This window comes from Ochlerotatus camptorhynchus, unplaced genomic scaffold (genome assembly GCF_037179485.1).
Source record: "Ochlerotatus camptorhynchus isolate MF236.1 unplaced genomic scaffold, CSIRO-AGI_Acam_v1.1 ptg000403l, whole genome shotgun sequence".
NCBI classification, from domain to species: Eukaryota; Metazoa; Arthropoda; class Insecta; order Diptera; family Culicidae; genus Ochlerotatus; species Ochlerotatus camptorhynchus.
In genome coordinates, this window is record NW_027040889.1 from 571,726 (window position 1) to 586,571 (window position 14,846).

Below are 14,846 nucleotides of genomic sequence, written 5' to 3' on the forward strand. Positions count from 1 at the left end.
CGTCGTAATCAACAAACGGTGTCTGAAACTGGTAATGTAATCTCAAATTTGTGCTCACACATTAACTACAGTTCTATCAAGCAGGAAAGTCATCAAAACGATTTCAAATTTTCGCAGAAAGAAAACCCATAATCATCCATAGACAGCATGACAATTATGCTTCTGATTTTGATCGGCATAGCATTCCTGACGTTTTCCGAAGAAAAACACATTTCGTTTAATGTACCTGTAGCAACAAAAAAGGAAATCGCCAACAAACGTCCAACGTTTGAAGATTACAAAGGGCAACGAAACAGCTTCATTCTGTCGGAAGAACATCACTTCTTAGGAGCCAACCTGACCCTGACCGATGACGAACAGACCGTCAACAAGTATATCATGCGTTTGAAGCAGCAGGAGCTTGCCGAGGGCTTCAACGATAGCTACAATTTCATCCCGGCTAGGCACTACTTTGAAATGTTGGATCGTTTCGACAATTCCAAACTGTTCCGAATCATCCGGCGGCTTCCCAAAGGAGGAGTATTGCATGCTCATAGCACGGCCCTCGGTAGTGTTGAACTGATAGTGAATGCCACCTATCGCGAGAACCTCTGGCAGAATGGTGAGTTTGGAAAGATTCCCGGACCTAAGTTCAAATTTTCTAAAGAGAAACCCGGCGATGGTTGGTCGCTGGTATCTGAGATTCGAAAAAGGATGACGGACAAGGTTTACGATGCCAATGTCAATGAGTTATTTAGTCTATACAACGCAGATCCATTGAATGCCTACAAGAGTTTGGATAATGTATGGGAAAAATTCCAGAATCTTTTCGTCTGCTTAAAGCCTTTAATTACGTACGAACCGGTCTGGAGACAGTATTACCGAGATTCATTGCAACAGTTTTACGACGATCACGTACACTACCTGGAATTTAGAGGATCGCTTCCAGCGGTTTACGACTTGGAGGGAAAAATTTATTCCCGTGAAGAAATTGTTCAGATGTACTACGATGACACGGAATTATTCAAGCAGACTCATCCGAAATTTATTGGCGTCAAGCTCATCTACGCTCCAGCGCGCTTCATGAATGACGCAGGGTTGCAGAAGATTTTGCAAACTACTAGGCAACTGCATTCGAAATTCCCACGTTTCCTAGCTGGATTCGATCTGGTCGGACAGGAAGATCCGGGTAGGGCACTGTTTGAGTTTGCTCCAGCCCTGTTGGAACTTCCAAAATCGATCAATTTCTTTTTCCACGCCGGAGAAACCAACTGGTTCGGCATGAAGACCGATGAAAACTTGGTAATTTTGCGTCCTCCAACTCTTACAACCATCTTTCATGATCTGTATTGTACAATTTCAGATCGATGCTGTTCTGCTGGGGTCCAAACGAATTGGTCATGGATTTGCCGCTCTCAAACATCCCAACGTACTGAAGGAGATCAAGCACCGACAGATTTGCATTGAAATCAATCCAATCTCCAACCAGATTCTGAAGCTGGTCCAAGATCAACGGAACCACCCGGCGGCCCTGCTCTTCTCAGACAACTATCCGGTTGTGGTTTCTTCGGATGATCCATCCTTTTGGAGGGCTACTCCACTGAGCCATGATTTCTATGTGGCTTTCATCGGAATCGCTTCGGCTCGTCAGGATTTGCGACTGTTGAAGCAGCTGGCGCTGAATTCAATCGAGTACAGTGCCATGAATCGACAAGAGAAGATTGAAGCCCAGGACAAGTGGAATCGAGCGTGGCGTGAAGATATACATTTGCTGGCTTTGGATATTGCGGCTGGTGAACTGCAATGATTACGGCTAGAAGCATGTTGCAAGGAGTTATAATGATTCATCTTGATGTGAAGTTTTTTTTTTTATTTCAATAAAGAGCAGCTATATCGCTTTTAATAGTAATTTCTGAATCATCTTATTGATGAGATTGAACTATTTCATAAATTCGTATCCGGCAATAGCAATATCCGGATTCTATATCCCCAGTCAACTGCAACCCTGACCTTCATCAGTTACAGCTGAACAAGACAATAGCTTGTCCGTGCAACCGCCGGGCAGATTTGTTTACGTTTGGGATATTGTTTACAGTCTAGACCATACAATATATACAATGCAATGATGGGGATAAGGAATCGATCCGGTTTAGGTATATATAATTCATCTCGTCTATGGTAGCTTAGATCAGTGTGGTACCTACTGATAGCATCTAAAGTAAGAGATAAAGAGCATAAAGAGAGGATGATAACGTCCCATCAGTGTATCGAACTGGCTTGCCAGACCATCGACCGGCATATCCCGGCATCACCTCTCTCAGAATAGATCAGCTTCTCTGGATCTATTGCGCTGCTCTGGATAGAATAGGAAAGTTCATAGTTGCGACCTATCACAATCACGATCGCCAAACAGCTGATGATAGTAACGCTTTGTACATTCCTATCAATGTGCTCGTCGAAGCTCTCTCCATGACCATCCATCAAGTTGACAAAAGAAGTAAAAAGCAACTGGTGAATGTCGTCTTCTGTTGTGATCCATCACCGATCACAATCACGACACTCATCTGTGCTCGTTTTGAAGCAGTTGCTGCTTTGCTTGCTTATGTGAGTGTGTTGGTGAGAGAGCCCAACAGCTTCCGTTTCATGTTGTCTGCTTTGTTTGTAACTCCTGACGCCTGTCGAGACGAACTTGGAATGCGTAGGCATTGTTTCATTTTCTTCTGTCGTTTCGCTTTTTCTCATGATCGTACTGCAGAAGTCTTCACTGTTTTCGTTGTGCTTTTCATCATCAGCAGCGAGTTTAACGTTTTGCTTGTGAGCAGCGACCATTACTGGTGATTGTTGTTTGTCATGGCTCTAACTCTCACTGCGTGACAAAACGATCTGTCAGCGATAGTCCGTTGATGCGAAGACGAGTGTCACGTGAGTGTCATGATATTTTACATCACTGGGAAAGTTTTTAGTAGTGAACAGGTCATCGAAGAGACCACGGGTCTTTCTACTATCAAACCTTGTATTTAATATTTGTTGTGTAGTGTAGATCTTTAGATTGATCGGTTTAATAAATGTAGTTTTTTGACAAAGTGTTTCCATCAAACGTAGAGTTACCGAAACGAATTAGACCCTTCTGATACTACTTGCTGCATGAAGATCCCTGGCAATTAAGTCGAGACTGGTTGGATGATGGTGCTACTGTTCCTACCGCTGCGTTTCTCAGTGTTGGAGCTCTGATCGAATTTTACCCACTACAATATCGAAGGTGAGAAGGTTCAGGGCACAACAAACAAAGTGAAGAGGTGCGACGCGAACACTGGCGCGGTAACCATAGTACGGTGATAGAGGAAATGCTTCACCAAATCCGAGCGTCTGTTCACCACTCTAAACAAAGCTGTGCACGATGGTTCCCCGGCGAGACAGGAGTTTGGGGCTGGCCCAACAAGCCACCTTGAAAAAAAAAAAAATATGCAAATACCGAAGAAAGAAACACGGATCGAAACAATCAGCAAAGACCTACGCGACGAATTAAGGACTACGATTGGAAACTCGGAACATGAAACTGCAAATCGCTCGACTTCCCGGGCTGCGAAAGGTTAATCTACGACGAACTTTAACCACGCAACTTCGAAGTCGGAGCACTGCAGAAACTTTGCTGGACGGAACTAGAGGTATGGAAAAGCGGGCATCGAGCGGCTACTTTCTACCAGAGCTGTGGCACCACCAACGAGCTGGGAACCGGCTTTGTAGTGCTGGGTAAGATGCGCCAACGCGTGATTGTTAGGCAGCCGATCAACGCGAGGATGTGCAAGTTAAGCATTAAGATCCGTTTCTTCAACTACAGCATCATCAACGTGCACTGTCCACACAAAGGGAAACCCGATGACGAGAAAGAAGCGTATACGGTATACGACGGCTGTTTGCAACGGGACGCCAAAATCATCATCGGTGACATGAACGCTCAGGTAGGACGGGAGGCAATGTATAGACCGGCAAATAGCCTACATGCTGTATCGAATGACAACGGCCAACGATGCGTGAACTTTGTAGTCTCTCGGGGCATGCTATCCACAAAGCCACCTGGACATCACCTGACCAGCACACAGAAAACCAAATCGATCACGTTCTAATCGACGGGAAATTCTTCTCCGACATTATCAACGTCCGCACGTACCGCAGTGTGAACATAGATTCGGACCACAACTTAGTTGCAGTATGCATGCGCTCAACACCCGTCGAAGTCGAACGCCGCGACCCAACATTGAGCAATTACGGGAGTTGCCCAGGACTACGCGCAGCAGCCGGAAGTTGCACTACCCACGGAAGAGCAGCTTGGTGTAGCTACTCTTGAATATGGTTGGAAGGAAGGACATCCCTTCCGCCATAGGTAGTACTGCTGCAGCGGAACTAGGTACTGCGATCCCGGACCAAAGAAATGACTGGTTTGACGGCGAATGCAAACTGTTAGTAGAGGAGAAGAATGCAGCACGGGCGAGAATGCTGCAACACCGCACGAGAAGCATTAGCAGGAAGACCGAAATCGTGAACCGATGGACAATCTGTACCGCGTAAACGACGAACGGAAGTTTTACGAGAAGCTAAATAGTTCGTGAAAAACTTGGACGGTAACCTTCTCACGAACGAGTGTGAGGTGATTGAGAGGTGGAATCAGTACTATGACGAGCACCTCAACCGTGAAGCAGCAGAAAACGCATGTGGCACGGCAACAGACATTGGAGCACGCGCAGAGGACGACAGGCTACCGGCCCCTGATCTTAAAGAAGTTGAGGAAGAGATCGCTCGGCTGAAGAACAACAAAGCAACTGGTGTAGATCAACTACCAAGTGAACTATTAAAATAAGGCGGTGAAGCACTGGCTAGAGCGCTGCACTGGATAATTGCCAAGATTTGGGAGGATGAGATATTACCGGAGGAGTGGATGGAAGGTGTCGTATGCCCAATCTACGAAAAGCGCGATCAGTTCGATTGCTGCAACTACCGCGCGATCACACTGCTGAGCGCCACATACAAGGTACTTTCCCAAATTCTATGCCACCGCCTATCACCATTTGCGAGAGAGTTCGTGGGGTAATACCAGGCGGGATTCATGGGTGCCTGCGCTACCACGGACCATTTCGCGATTTGGCAGGTTCTTCAGAAATGCCACGAAAGCAAGGTGCCCACAAATCATTTGTTCATCGATTTCAAATCCGCATACGACACAATCGATCGAGATCAGCTATGGCAGATTATGCACGAGTACGGATTTCCGGATAAACTGACGCGATTGGTCAAGGCGACGATGGATAGAGTGATGTGCGTTCTTGGAATATCGGGAACACTCTCGAGTTCATTTGAATCTCGAAGGGGGTTACGGTAAGGTGATGGACTTTCGTGTCTGCTATTCAACATCGCGGTAGAAGGTGTGATCAGATGAGCTGGGATAGACACGAGCGGCACGATCTTCAGGAAGTCCATCCAGCTTCTTGACTTCGCCGATGACATCGTCATCATGGCACGGAACTTTGAGACGATAGCGGAAACGTACATCAGACTGAAGGCTGAAGCTAGGCGGATTGGACTTGCTATCAACGCATCGAAGACGAAACATATGAAAGGAAGAAGTTCTAGGGAAGACAATGTTAGCTTCCCACCTCGAGTTCAGTTTGACGGTGACGAAATCGAGGTGGTCGATGCGATCGTGTATTTGGGCTAACTGGTGACCGCCGAAAATGATACCAGCAGAGAAATTCAAAGATGCCTTATGGCAGGGAATTGTGCCTACTTTGGACGCTCAGATTGAACAAAATTCGCCGCCGCACCACTCAGTACCCAAATTTGAGGTTAAATTTGATTCAATTATAATAGACGACAATCTTCAGCTTTTTATCCGTCTGAAAAATGTCCGTACAAGGCAATGTCAAAGAATACGCCATGAAAGTTATCTGGCGGGATTTTCAAAAAACAAATTAAAAAGCGATTCTCTGCTCCGACCCAGTCCTGCCGTCTGCCGCCTACGATCTTCATAGTCGTTCCGGGTCCTGTGGTTGGATGTGGAGAAGAGGTCTTCCAACCCACTCACTATGGCAAGTATCCGCATGGTAATGTTGATGATTTCCAGGAATAACGTCCAACCTCGTGTTACCATATGTCATAAACAAGACGTCATCATTTATTACCAGAACATCGGTGGAATGAATTCTGGTGTTAACGACTACCACTTAGCTGTATCGGACCGTTGCTATGATGTCATCGTTCTAACCGAGACTTGGCTCGATTCTCGAACGCTCTCCAGCCAGGCGTTTGGACGCGAGTATGAAGTCTTTCGCTGCAACCGAAATCCTAAAAACAGTCGGAAATCTAATGGAGGTGGTGTTCTTGTGGCAGTCCGTTCCGGTTTGAAGACGAGAGCTTTAGAAAATGACGCGTGGGACTGTGTAGAGCAAGCATGGGTTGCCGTTGAACTGAGTGATCGCACACTGTACTTATGTGCGGTGTACATTGCTTACTTACAACGAACTTATCGAAACCCATTGTCGGTCCGTTTTGGCCGTAATGGAAACTGCAACTCCAGTTGATGGGATAATTGTGTGGTTTTCTCTATCCAGACCCTGTAGCGCACTCTTTATTTTATACAGGATCAGTTAGCCTTCTCGATAGCTATAGTGCAGCAACACTATCTCAAATCAATGACGTAGTTAACGAGAACAATCGAAGCTTAGACCTCTGTTTCGTTAGCGCTCAGGACACTGCTCCAGTTATCTCCACGGTACCTTCTCCACTAGTAAAGCAAGTTCCTCACCATCCTCTTTTGGTTGTCACTGTCCAAGATAGTCACGTTCGGGATTTTGAAGACATTTCCACAAACGTGTCATACGATTTTCGGGAAGCTGATCATAGTAGTATCATCGACGTGCTGTCTAGCATAGACTGGAGAAGCGTCCTGGACCTTGATAACGCTGAAACCGCTGCGCAAAATTTTTTCACATGTCTTGGTGTATGTCATTGACAGACACGTTCCAAAGAGATTTCACCGAAAAAGGTCACACCTTCCTTAGCAGACGAGCCAATTACGAAAGTTGAAATCGACCAAGCGAGCGGCACTTAGGAAATTCACCAAGTATCGTAGGCTGTCGCTGAAACATCATTACGTCAGGCTCAATCATGAGTTCAAGCGAGTTAGCCATCGATGCTATTCGCGATTTCAACGTGGGATTCAGAGTAAACTTAATTCACACCCGAAGTCCTTCTGGAATTGCGTTAACGAGCAGCGCAAAGAGTCTGGCCTACCATCGTCAATGGTGTTCAACGGAGAAGTTGCTTCCACCTCTCAGGAGATCTATCGCTTGTTTTCAGACAAGTTTGCCAGCGTATTCTCTGATGAGATATTAACCGACGACCACGTTACGCTAGCAGCTAGTAATGTACCACTCTCCGGTCATGCGTTGGGTGCAATTGACATCGACGTCGTGATGATTTCCACTGCCGATCAACAACTTAAGTCGTCCTTCAACCCGATGGTGTCCCATCAGTATTTCTGAGGAAGCATATCGCCAGCTTGCTGACACCGTTGCACCATCTATTCCGCATGTCCATCTCGAGTGGTACATTTCCATCTTGTTGGAAATTTGCACATATGTTTCCTGTTCACAAAAAGGGAAACAAATGGGACGTGGACAATAACCGTGGAATCACATCGTTGAGCTAAGTTTAGAAGTTATTCGAGTTAGTCATCATGGAGCCCCTGCTATCTCATTGTAAGCAGTATCTAAGTAGTGATCAACACGGCTTCGTTTCCGGTCGTTCTACTACCACTAATCTACTTTGTCTGACATCGTATGTCATTGAAAGCATGACATAACGGACTCAAATAGACGTAATTTACACCGACTTGTCGGCTGCACTCGATGAACTGAACCATGCAATTGCGATTGCTAAGTTAGATAGACTCGGGTGGTTTGACGGTCATCGGAGATGCAAACGCGCAGGTCGGAAGAGAGGAATTCTTTCGCCCAATCATTGGAACAGAGAGCCTTCACTCTGCAACGAATGATAATGGCCTGAAGTTGATAAACTTCGCTGCTGCTCGTGATATGGCCATCAGTAGCACCTTATTTGCACGCAAGGATATCCGGAACCACACCTGGAGACACCCTAATGGCGAAACTTGCTCCCAGATCGACCACGTGTTGGTGGATGGTCGGCATTTATCGGATGTCGTAGATGTCAGGACCTTCAGGGGTCCTAATATCGACTCGGATCACTACCTCGTTATCGTGAAAATTTGAGCGCGACTATCGACCGTTACGAGCTCGAGAAACTGGAGATCGATGCGTTTCAACATCCAGCGTTTGACAGTAGATGGTGTTGCTGCAGAGTGTTGATATATACGGTGATGTTGAACTTGATATCTTTGCTGAAGTTCGATATCATAATAATGTTTAAGGCATTTTAGATATAGATAGTGTGGACATTGATGCCAATGAAGTAAACGGTCATAGTGAAATAGGCGGAAATTTTAAAGGTGATACATATAGATGCAGAATGAAGAAACTGTCAGAAGTAAGTTATGAAATTAATTGGAGAAATTTGAGTTTTATTGCTATATTTAACAAATGGATGCTGATTGCTTGTTTCAAGCAATATATAAATAAATAAATTAATAAAGCAAACTTTGTATGCATAAGAGTAGAAGAGGGGAAGAATGTGGTTGTTGAAAGTTGATGTGGAATAATAATGATAAATGATAACTTTATTTGAAGTTACAACAATTTGAGAATCAAATCAAGTAATTAAACATTCAATATGAGCAGAATCTAGTTAACGTGGAACATGGCAGAGGTGATAGTAGAAAAAAGAGCATGAGATCAAAATCCCATTACTTCATGAGGGGAAATCCCGACACAGCTAGTAGCACTGGGTAAAGAAGGGGAAATTAAGTAGGGTATAAATACGGGCTAGCTGAGCTCGTTGAAGCATAGATCATTCGCTGCCAGACTGTTGAGCAGTTCAGTCGATTTTAATTCTCTCTAGTTTCGTTCGTTCGTTCGCAAGTCGAATTAGCTCCGCGTTGTGTAGTGACGCTCTCGCTGACCCAGCCATGGGTAAGAAATCGCGCGGTAACGCGAGTGCCGGTTTACCGGGAAAACAGACTCTCCCAGGAGACGGCGCGACCACCGAGCCAGCCCAGAAGAAGCAGAAGAAAACCCCATTGCCCATCCCGACAGGCGTTGCGGACCCGCAGCCGGGGCCTCCCGGAACTAAACGACCCAGACCTGAAGACAGCAGCGCCACCGTATCAGCAGCAAAAAAAGCTGCTGAGCAACAATCCGTTCTCCGCCCTGCAGAACGGAGCCCAGCCGCAGTCGGACCCTGAGACGGTGCCGAAAAAAGTTAAGTTGCCACCCTTCTATGTGAAGGGCTTCCCTCCCGGGCTATGGGAGCAGCTGGATTTCTACATTAAGCAGGGCCTTCGCTGCACCATTCAACGGTGCACGGAAGGCTACAAACTGATGGTCCCGGCCGAAAAACACTTCAACGCAGTTCAGGCCCTCTTGGACAGAATGAAGCTGGAGTACTTCTCCCACGACATCGAGGCCACCAAGCCGCTGAAAGTGGTGCTGCGCGGGCTCCACGACATGGACACCACCACCTTAATGGACGAGATTAAGGCGAACGGCCTCAAGCCGGTCGAAGTCCACAAGATGACCCGCAGCAAGGCCATCAAGTATCGTGACCAGCTCTACCTGGTCCATCTGGAGAAGAACTCCACAACCGTGAAGGATCTCCAGACGACACGCACACTGTTCCACATCGTAGTGAAGTGGGAGCGGTATAAACCCACCCACCGTGGCGTCACTCAGTGCTCGAACTGCCTATTGTTCGGGCACGGCACCAGGAATTGCCGCATGGCCAGCCGCTGCATCAAATGCGGCAAAAACCACAAGATCGACAACTGCGACAGCATCGAGGAAGCCACTCCCACATGCGCCAACTGCGGTGCCGCCCACAAGGCCACGAGTAAGGCCTGTCCGAAGCGGGCCGAATACGCCGAGATCCGGAAGAAGGCCTCGTCCAACAGCCAGCCCGGTCGCAAGAAGGTTCCAGAAAACAACGCGCAGAACTTTCCTCCGTTATCACCGGTCCAATCACGGCCAATTCCAGTGTTGCCGCCGCTCCCGCTCAACCAACAGTTGGCTGCCGCTGCAGTACCCGGTCAAGCCTCCGGGCCATCGACGGATCCCCCTGCTCCGGGATTGGCCGGTACAACCGGTGAAGCTACAGACGATTCTCCGCTGTCAACGGATGAGATCGTCACACTGTTGGCCCAGTCCATCATCATCAAGCGCACCTGCGCAACAAGAACACAACAGCTCCAAGCTATCATCTCCTTCGTCGCTAATTATGGACCGTGAACCCATAAAGATCGCCAACTGGAACGCTCGCTCCGTAGGGGCGAAAAACATTGAGCTTGCAGACTTCCTCCGCAAGCACGACATCGACGTGGGCCTTCTCACCGAGACCCACCTCAAGACCGGTGACAGCTTCTGGCTGCCCGACCACAGCATTGTCCGGCTTGATCGCACCAGCTCCAGGGGGGGCGGTGTCGCGGTCATCATCAAGAAAGGCATCAAGTACTGCACCCTACCCCACTACCGCACTTCCATCATCGAGGCCGTCCGTGTTGAGGTGGAAACATCGACCGGAAACGTCCGGTTCATCGTTGTCTACTGCCCCCGGCAATGTACCGTTAGCAATGGTACAGCACAGCAGTTCAAGAACGACCTTGCCATCATAACCCGCACCAATGCCCGCTTCGTAATCGGAGGGGACCTGAACGCCCGGCACGAGGCCTGGCGGAACTACCAGCAGAACCAGAACGGCCGCCTGCTATTCGACCATTCCCAGCATGGTCTCTATTCCGTCTGGTTTCCGGACGAACCAACCTTCACATCACCGACGGGCAACCCATCGACGCTGGACCTGTTCTTGGCAAACACCAGATTAGCCAAGCCGGTTGCCGTCAACGACCTGAGTTCGGACCACCAACCGGTGCTGACCGAGCTGGGCTACAACGTGGCCCCTGCACCGTGCCAGCGGAAGGACTACCATCGAGTCAACTGGGTCCAGTTTCGACGCGTGGTCGACCGCCACATCGACGACAACCCACCGCTCGACACAGTGGAGGACATCGACCGGGCCCTGGAGGGTCTCCATCAAGCCATATCCGTGGCTGACGAAGAGTGCGTTCGACGAGTTCCTGTGAGGGGTAAGTTTCAAGCAATTGATTCCCACACCAAACTCTTGATTCGGCTCAGAAATGTTCGTAGACGCCAGTTTCAGCGGACTGGGGATCTGCAGCGTAAATACGAAATGGTCGATCTGAATCGGCAGATCGCTTCCAGAATGGTCTCAATCCGGAACGAGAGTTTCGGGCGGCTCGTTCAGAACCTGGACGACCGTTCCAGACCATTCTGGAAGGTTGCCAAGGTGCTGAAGTCTCACCCCAAGCCCATTCCACCACTTAGAGTCAATGACGAACGGCTTATCACCAACGAAGAGAAGGCCAATGCAATTGGGGAGCACATTGCCCAGTCGCATTTGCTTGGCTCTACAATCCCAAGTCCACTCGAGAACCAGGTTGTGCAGTGCGTCCAGACGTTAGATGCCTCCCCTTGTGCCGTCCCTCCAGAAGAACGGATTACAGAGGAACAAATTTGCTCAGCGCTGAAATATAGTAAAAACATGAAGGCTCCCGGGTTTGACGGAATATTCAACCTAGCGTTGAAAAATCTCAGCCCGAGGGTCCACTCGCTGCTGGCTGCCATCCTCAACAGATGCTTGGAGCTGCACTACTTTCCAAGCATCTGGAAGGTGGCAAAAATCATCCCGATCCGCAAACCTGGGAAAGACCCTTCACTACCGTCAAGCTACAGACCGATTAGCCTGCTCTCAGCGCTGAGCAAGCTGTTCGAAAAATTGATCCTCAGCCGACTAAACAAGTTTGTGGAGGAACATGACATTCTTCTTCCGGAACAGTTCGGGTTCCGCAAGGGGCATTCCACCAATCATCAGCTAGTGCGGGTGATGAATAACATCCGAAGTAACAAAGCTGTATCCAAGTCCACAGCCATGGCCTTGTTAGACGTCGAAAAGGCGTTTGACAATGTCTGGCACAACGGACTTATATACAAGCTTTGTAACTCCAACTTTCCACCATACCTTGTGAAAATCACCCGTAACTATCTCCAGCAAAGGTCGTTCAGGGTGTCGTTGAATAGTTCCCTTTCGGGACAATTTCCGATCCCAGCAGGTGTTCCGCAAGGGAGTCTGCTGGGACCACTGCTTTACAGCATCTACACGTCGGACATCCCTCCTCTAGGAGACGGTTGCGTGTTCTTTCTGTTCGCAGATGACACCGCGATAGCCGTCAAGGGTAGGATGCCTCGTGAAATTACGAACAAGCTGCAACGATGCCTTGACACCTTTACTGATTATGCCACCACGTGGAAAATCAAAATCAACGCCTCGAAAACCCAAGCGATCATGTTCCTTCACAGACAATCGCCAAAACTTAAACCGTCTCCCTCCTGTACCGTAATAATGGATGGTACAAGGGTCGAGTGGTCCGCTGATGTTACTTATCTCGGGATGTGGTTCGATGAGAAGCTCCTGTTCCGCTCGCACATAGAGAAAACCCTAGTTAAGTGCTCCGCCTTGGTTAGGTGTTTGTATCCGCTCATTTGCCGCAGATCCCGCCTCTCAAGGCAAAACAAACTGGCTGTTTACAAACAGATCATAGCCCCCGCGATCTTCTATGCCGCCCCGGTGTGGGAATCGTGCGCTCAGACCCACAGGAACAAAATCCAGGTTGCACAGAATAGAGTGTTGAGGATGATCCTAGATCGTCCATTCGACACAAGAATAGCAGACCTCCATCAAGAGGCAGAAATTCCCAAAGTAGATTCCAAAATTGATGATATGACAACCAAATTTATTCAAAAATGCAATCTTTCTGAACATGCTTTAATAAGCAATTTGTACATAGTAGGTTAAGTGTATATAGTAGAGTAGGTTAGTTTTAAGCTGTCAATAGTAGTATTAAGTAGTTTCTCTTCAAATTCTAAAAACAAAACAAACCAATCCCACCAAGGTGGTCGACCGTGTACTAAGTCTAGGACTAATTCTGTAAAACAAATTTTGAATTTTGCCCATACCTAAAGATGAAGAAAGCAATTAAATCACTTAGTAAAAAATTTATATGGTAATCGTCCAAGTTAAACTGAAATAAAGATCATTTAAACTAACTAAAACTAAAACTCGTTGAAGCATTCTTGTGACGATTGTTGAAAGCAACGGATGTACAGCTGCAGCATCAGAAGCAGCAGCAGCAGCAGGAACAGCAACAGCAGCAGAAATACCAGCAGCAGCGGAAGGAAGCAGATCAGCCGAGATTCGTGTAGCCGTGACCGAGGTTGGAAAGCTCGGTTCGGTCACGACACAGAGTACCACCAGAAGCTGAATGAGTGGATAGCGGAAATCAACGTGAACGAGAATCTCAACAATCTGTGGGAAGCTGTCCACGGAGCGGTGAGCACAACAGCACGAGAGGTGATAGATATAGCTCAGAGGCGCCTCCGGAACGGGTGGTTTGACGAGGAGTGCCAGCGAGTGACAGAGGAGAAGAACGTCGCCAGAAGCCGGATGTTGGTGTCTGATACTCGTCAGAACAGAGAGCGGTACAGGGTAGCAACGAACCCATCGCAGGAAAAAAAGGCAGTACGAGGAACGCGTTATTGCTGAGGAGCAAGAAAGTATTGAGCAGAATGATATGCGAAGGTTTTACGCAACTGTCAATGGCGTGAGGAGTAAGACAGCGCCGTCTCCCGCCATGTGCTATGACCGTGAACGTAATCTGCTGACAGATAAAACGATGGTGGCTGCTAGGTGGAAGGAGTACTTCGAGACGTTGCTGAACGGAGAGAACGAGAGAGCATCTACAAACAGAACACACATCGACGACGATGGTCAAGCTGTGGAACCACCAACGCTAGAAGAGGTGAAAAAGGCGATACGAGAGCTGAAAAACAGTAAGGCTGCGGGGAAGGACAAGCCCCCGGCCGAACTTCTCAAACACGGAAGTGAGCAGCTGCACCAGATGATCCACCGTATACTGCTCAAGATATGGGAGGAGGAAGAATTACCCGCTAGTTGGTTGGATGGTCTCGTTTGTCCCCTCTACAAAAAGGGACACAGACTGGAGTGCGCCAATTACAGAGGAATCACGCTTCTGAATTAGGCTTACAAAATATTATCACGTGTTCTGTTCAACATATTGAGACCGCTTGAGGAATCCTTCGTCGGCGAATACCAGGCTGGTTTTCGTGAGGGTCGATCAACGACGGATCAAATGATTACCCTGCGTCAAACCCTTGAGAAGTTCCGGGAATACAACTTGCAGACTCATCATCTGTTCATAGATTTCAAGGTAGCGTACGATTCAGTAAAGAGAAACGAGCTATGGCAGATAATGCAAGAAAACGGTTTTCCAACGAAACTAATTAGGCTGATTCGTGCAACGCTGGATGGTTCGAAATCATGTGTACGGGTTGCAGAGGAACGGTACCATCATCACAAAGTCGCACATGCTCCTTGGTTTTGCGGACGACATCGACATCATCGGAATCGACCGTAGAGCAGTGGAAGAGGCGTTCGCGCCTTTTAAGAGGGAGACAGCGAGGATTGGTCTCACGATAAATTCTACCAAAACGAAGTACATGATCGCCGGTAGAAAGCGTGGGAGTAATAGTGGAGTTGGTAGTGAAGTGGTGCTAGATGGTGAAAAATGTGAAGTTGTGGACGAATTTGTTTAT

At 47.8% G+C, this 14,846-nt stretch overlaps 1 protein-coding gene across 1 annotated transcript; it reads left to right on the forward strand.

The window, feature by feature from the left end:
• Positions 1-1,839, forward strand: LOC135710818 (adenosine deaminase 2-like). Its single transcript, XM_065233506.1, has 2 exons — positions 1-1,281; positions 1,343-1,839. Exons 1-2 carry the CDS (start codon positions 148-150, stop codon positions 1,784-1,786), a joined length of 1,578 nt encoding a protein of 525 aa, XP_065089578.1. The 5' UTR covers positions 1-147; the 3' UTR covers positions 1,787-1,839.
• Positions 1,840-14,846: the final 13,007 nt, after the last annotated feature.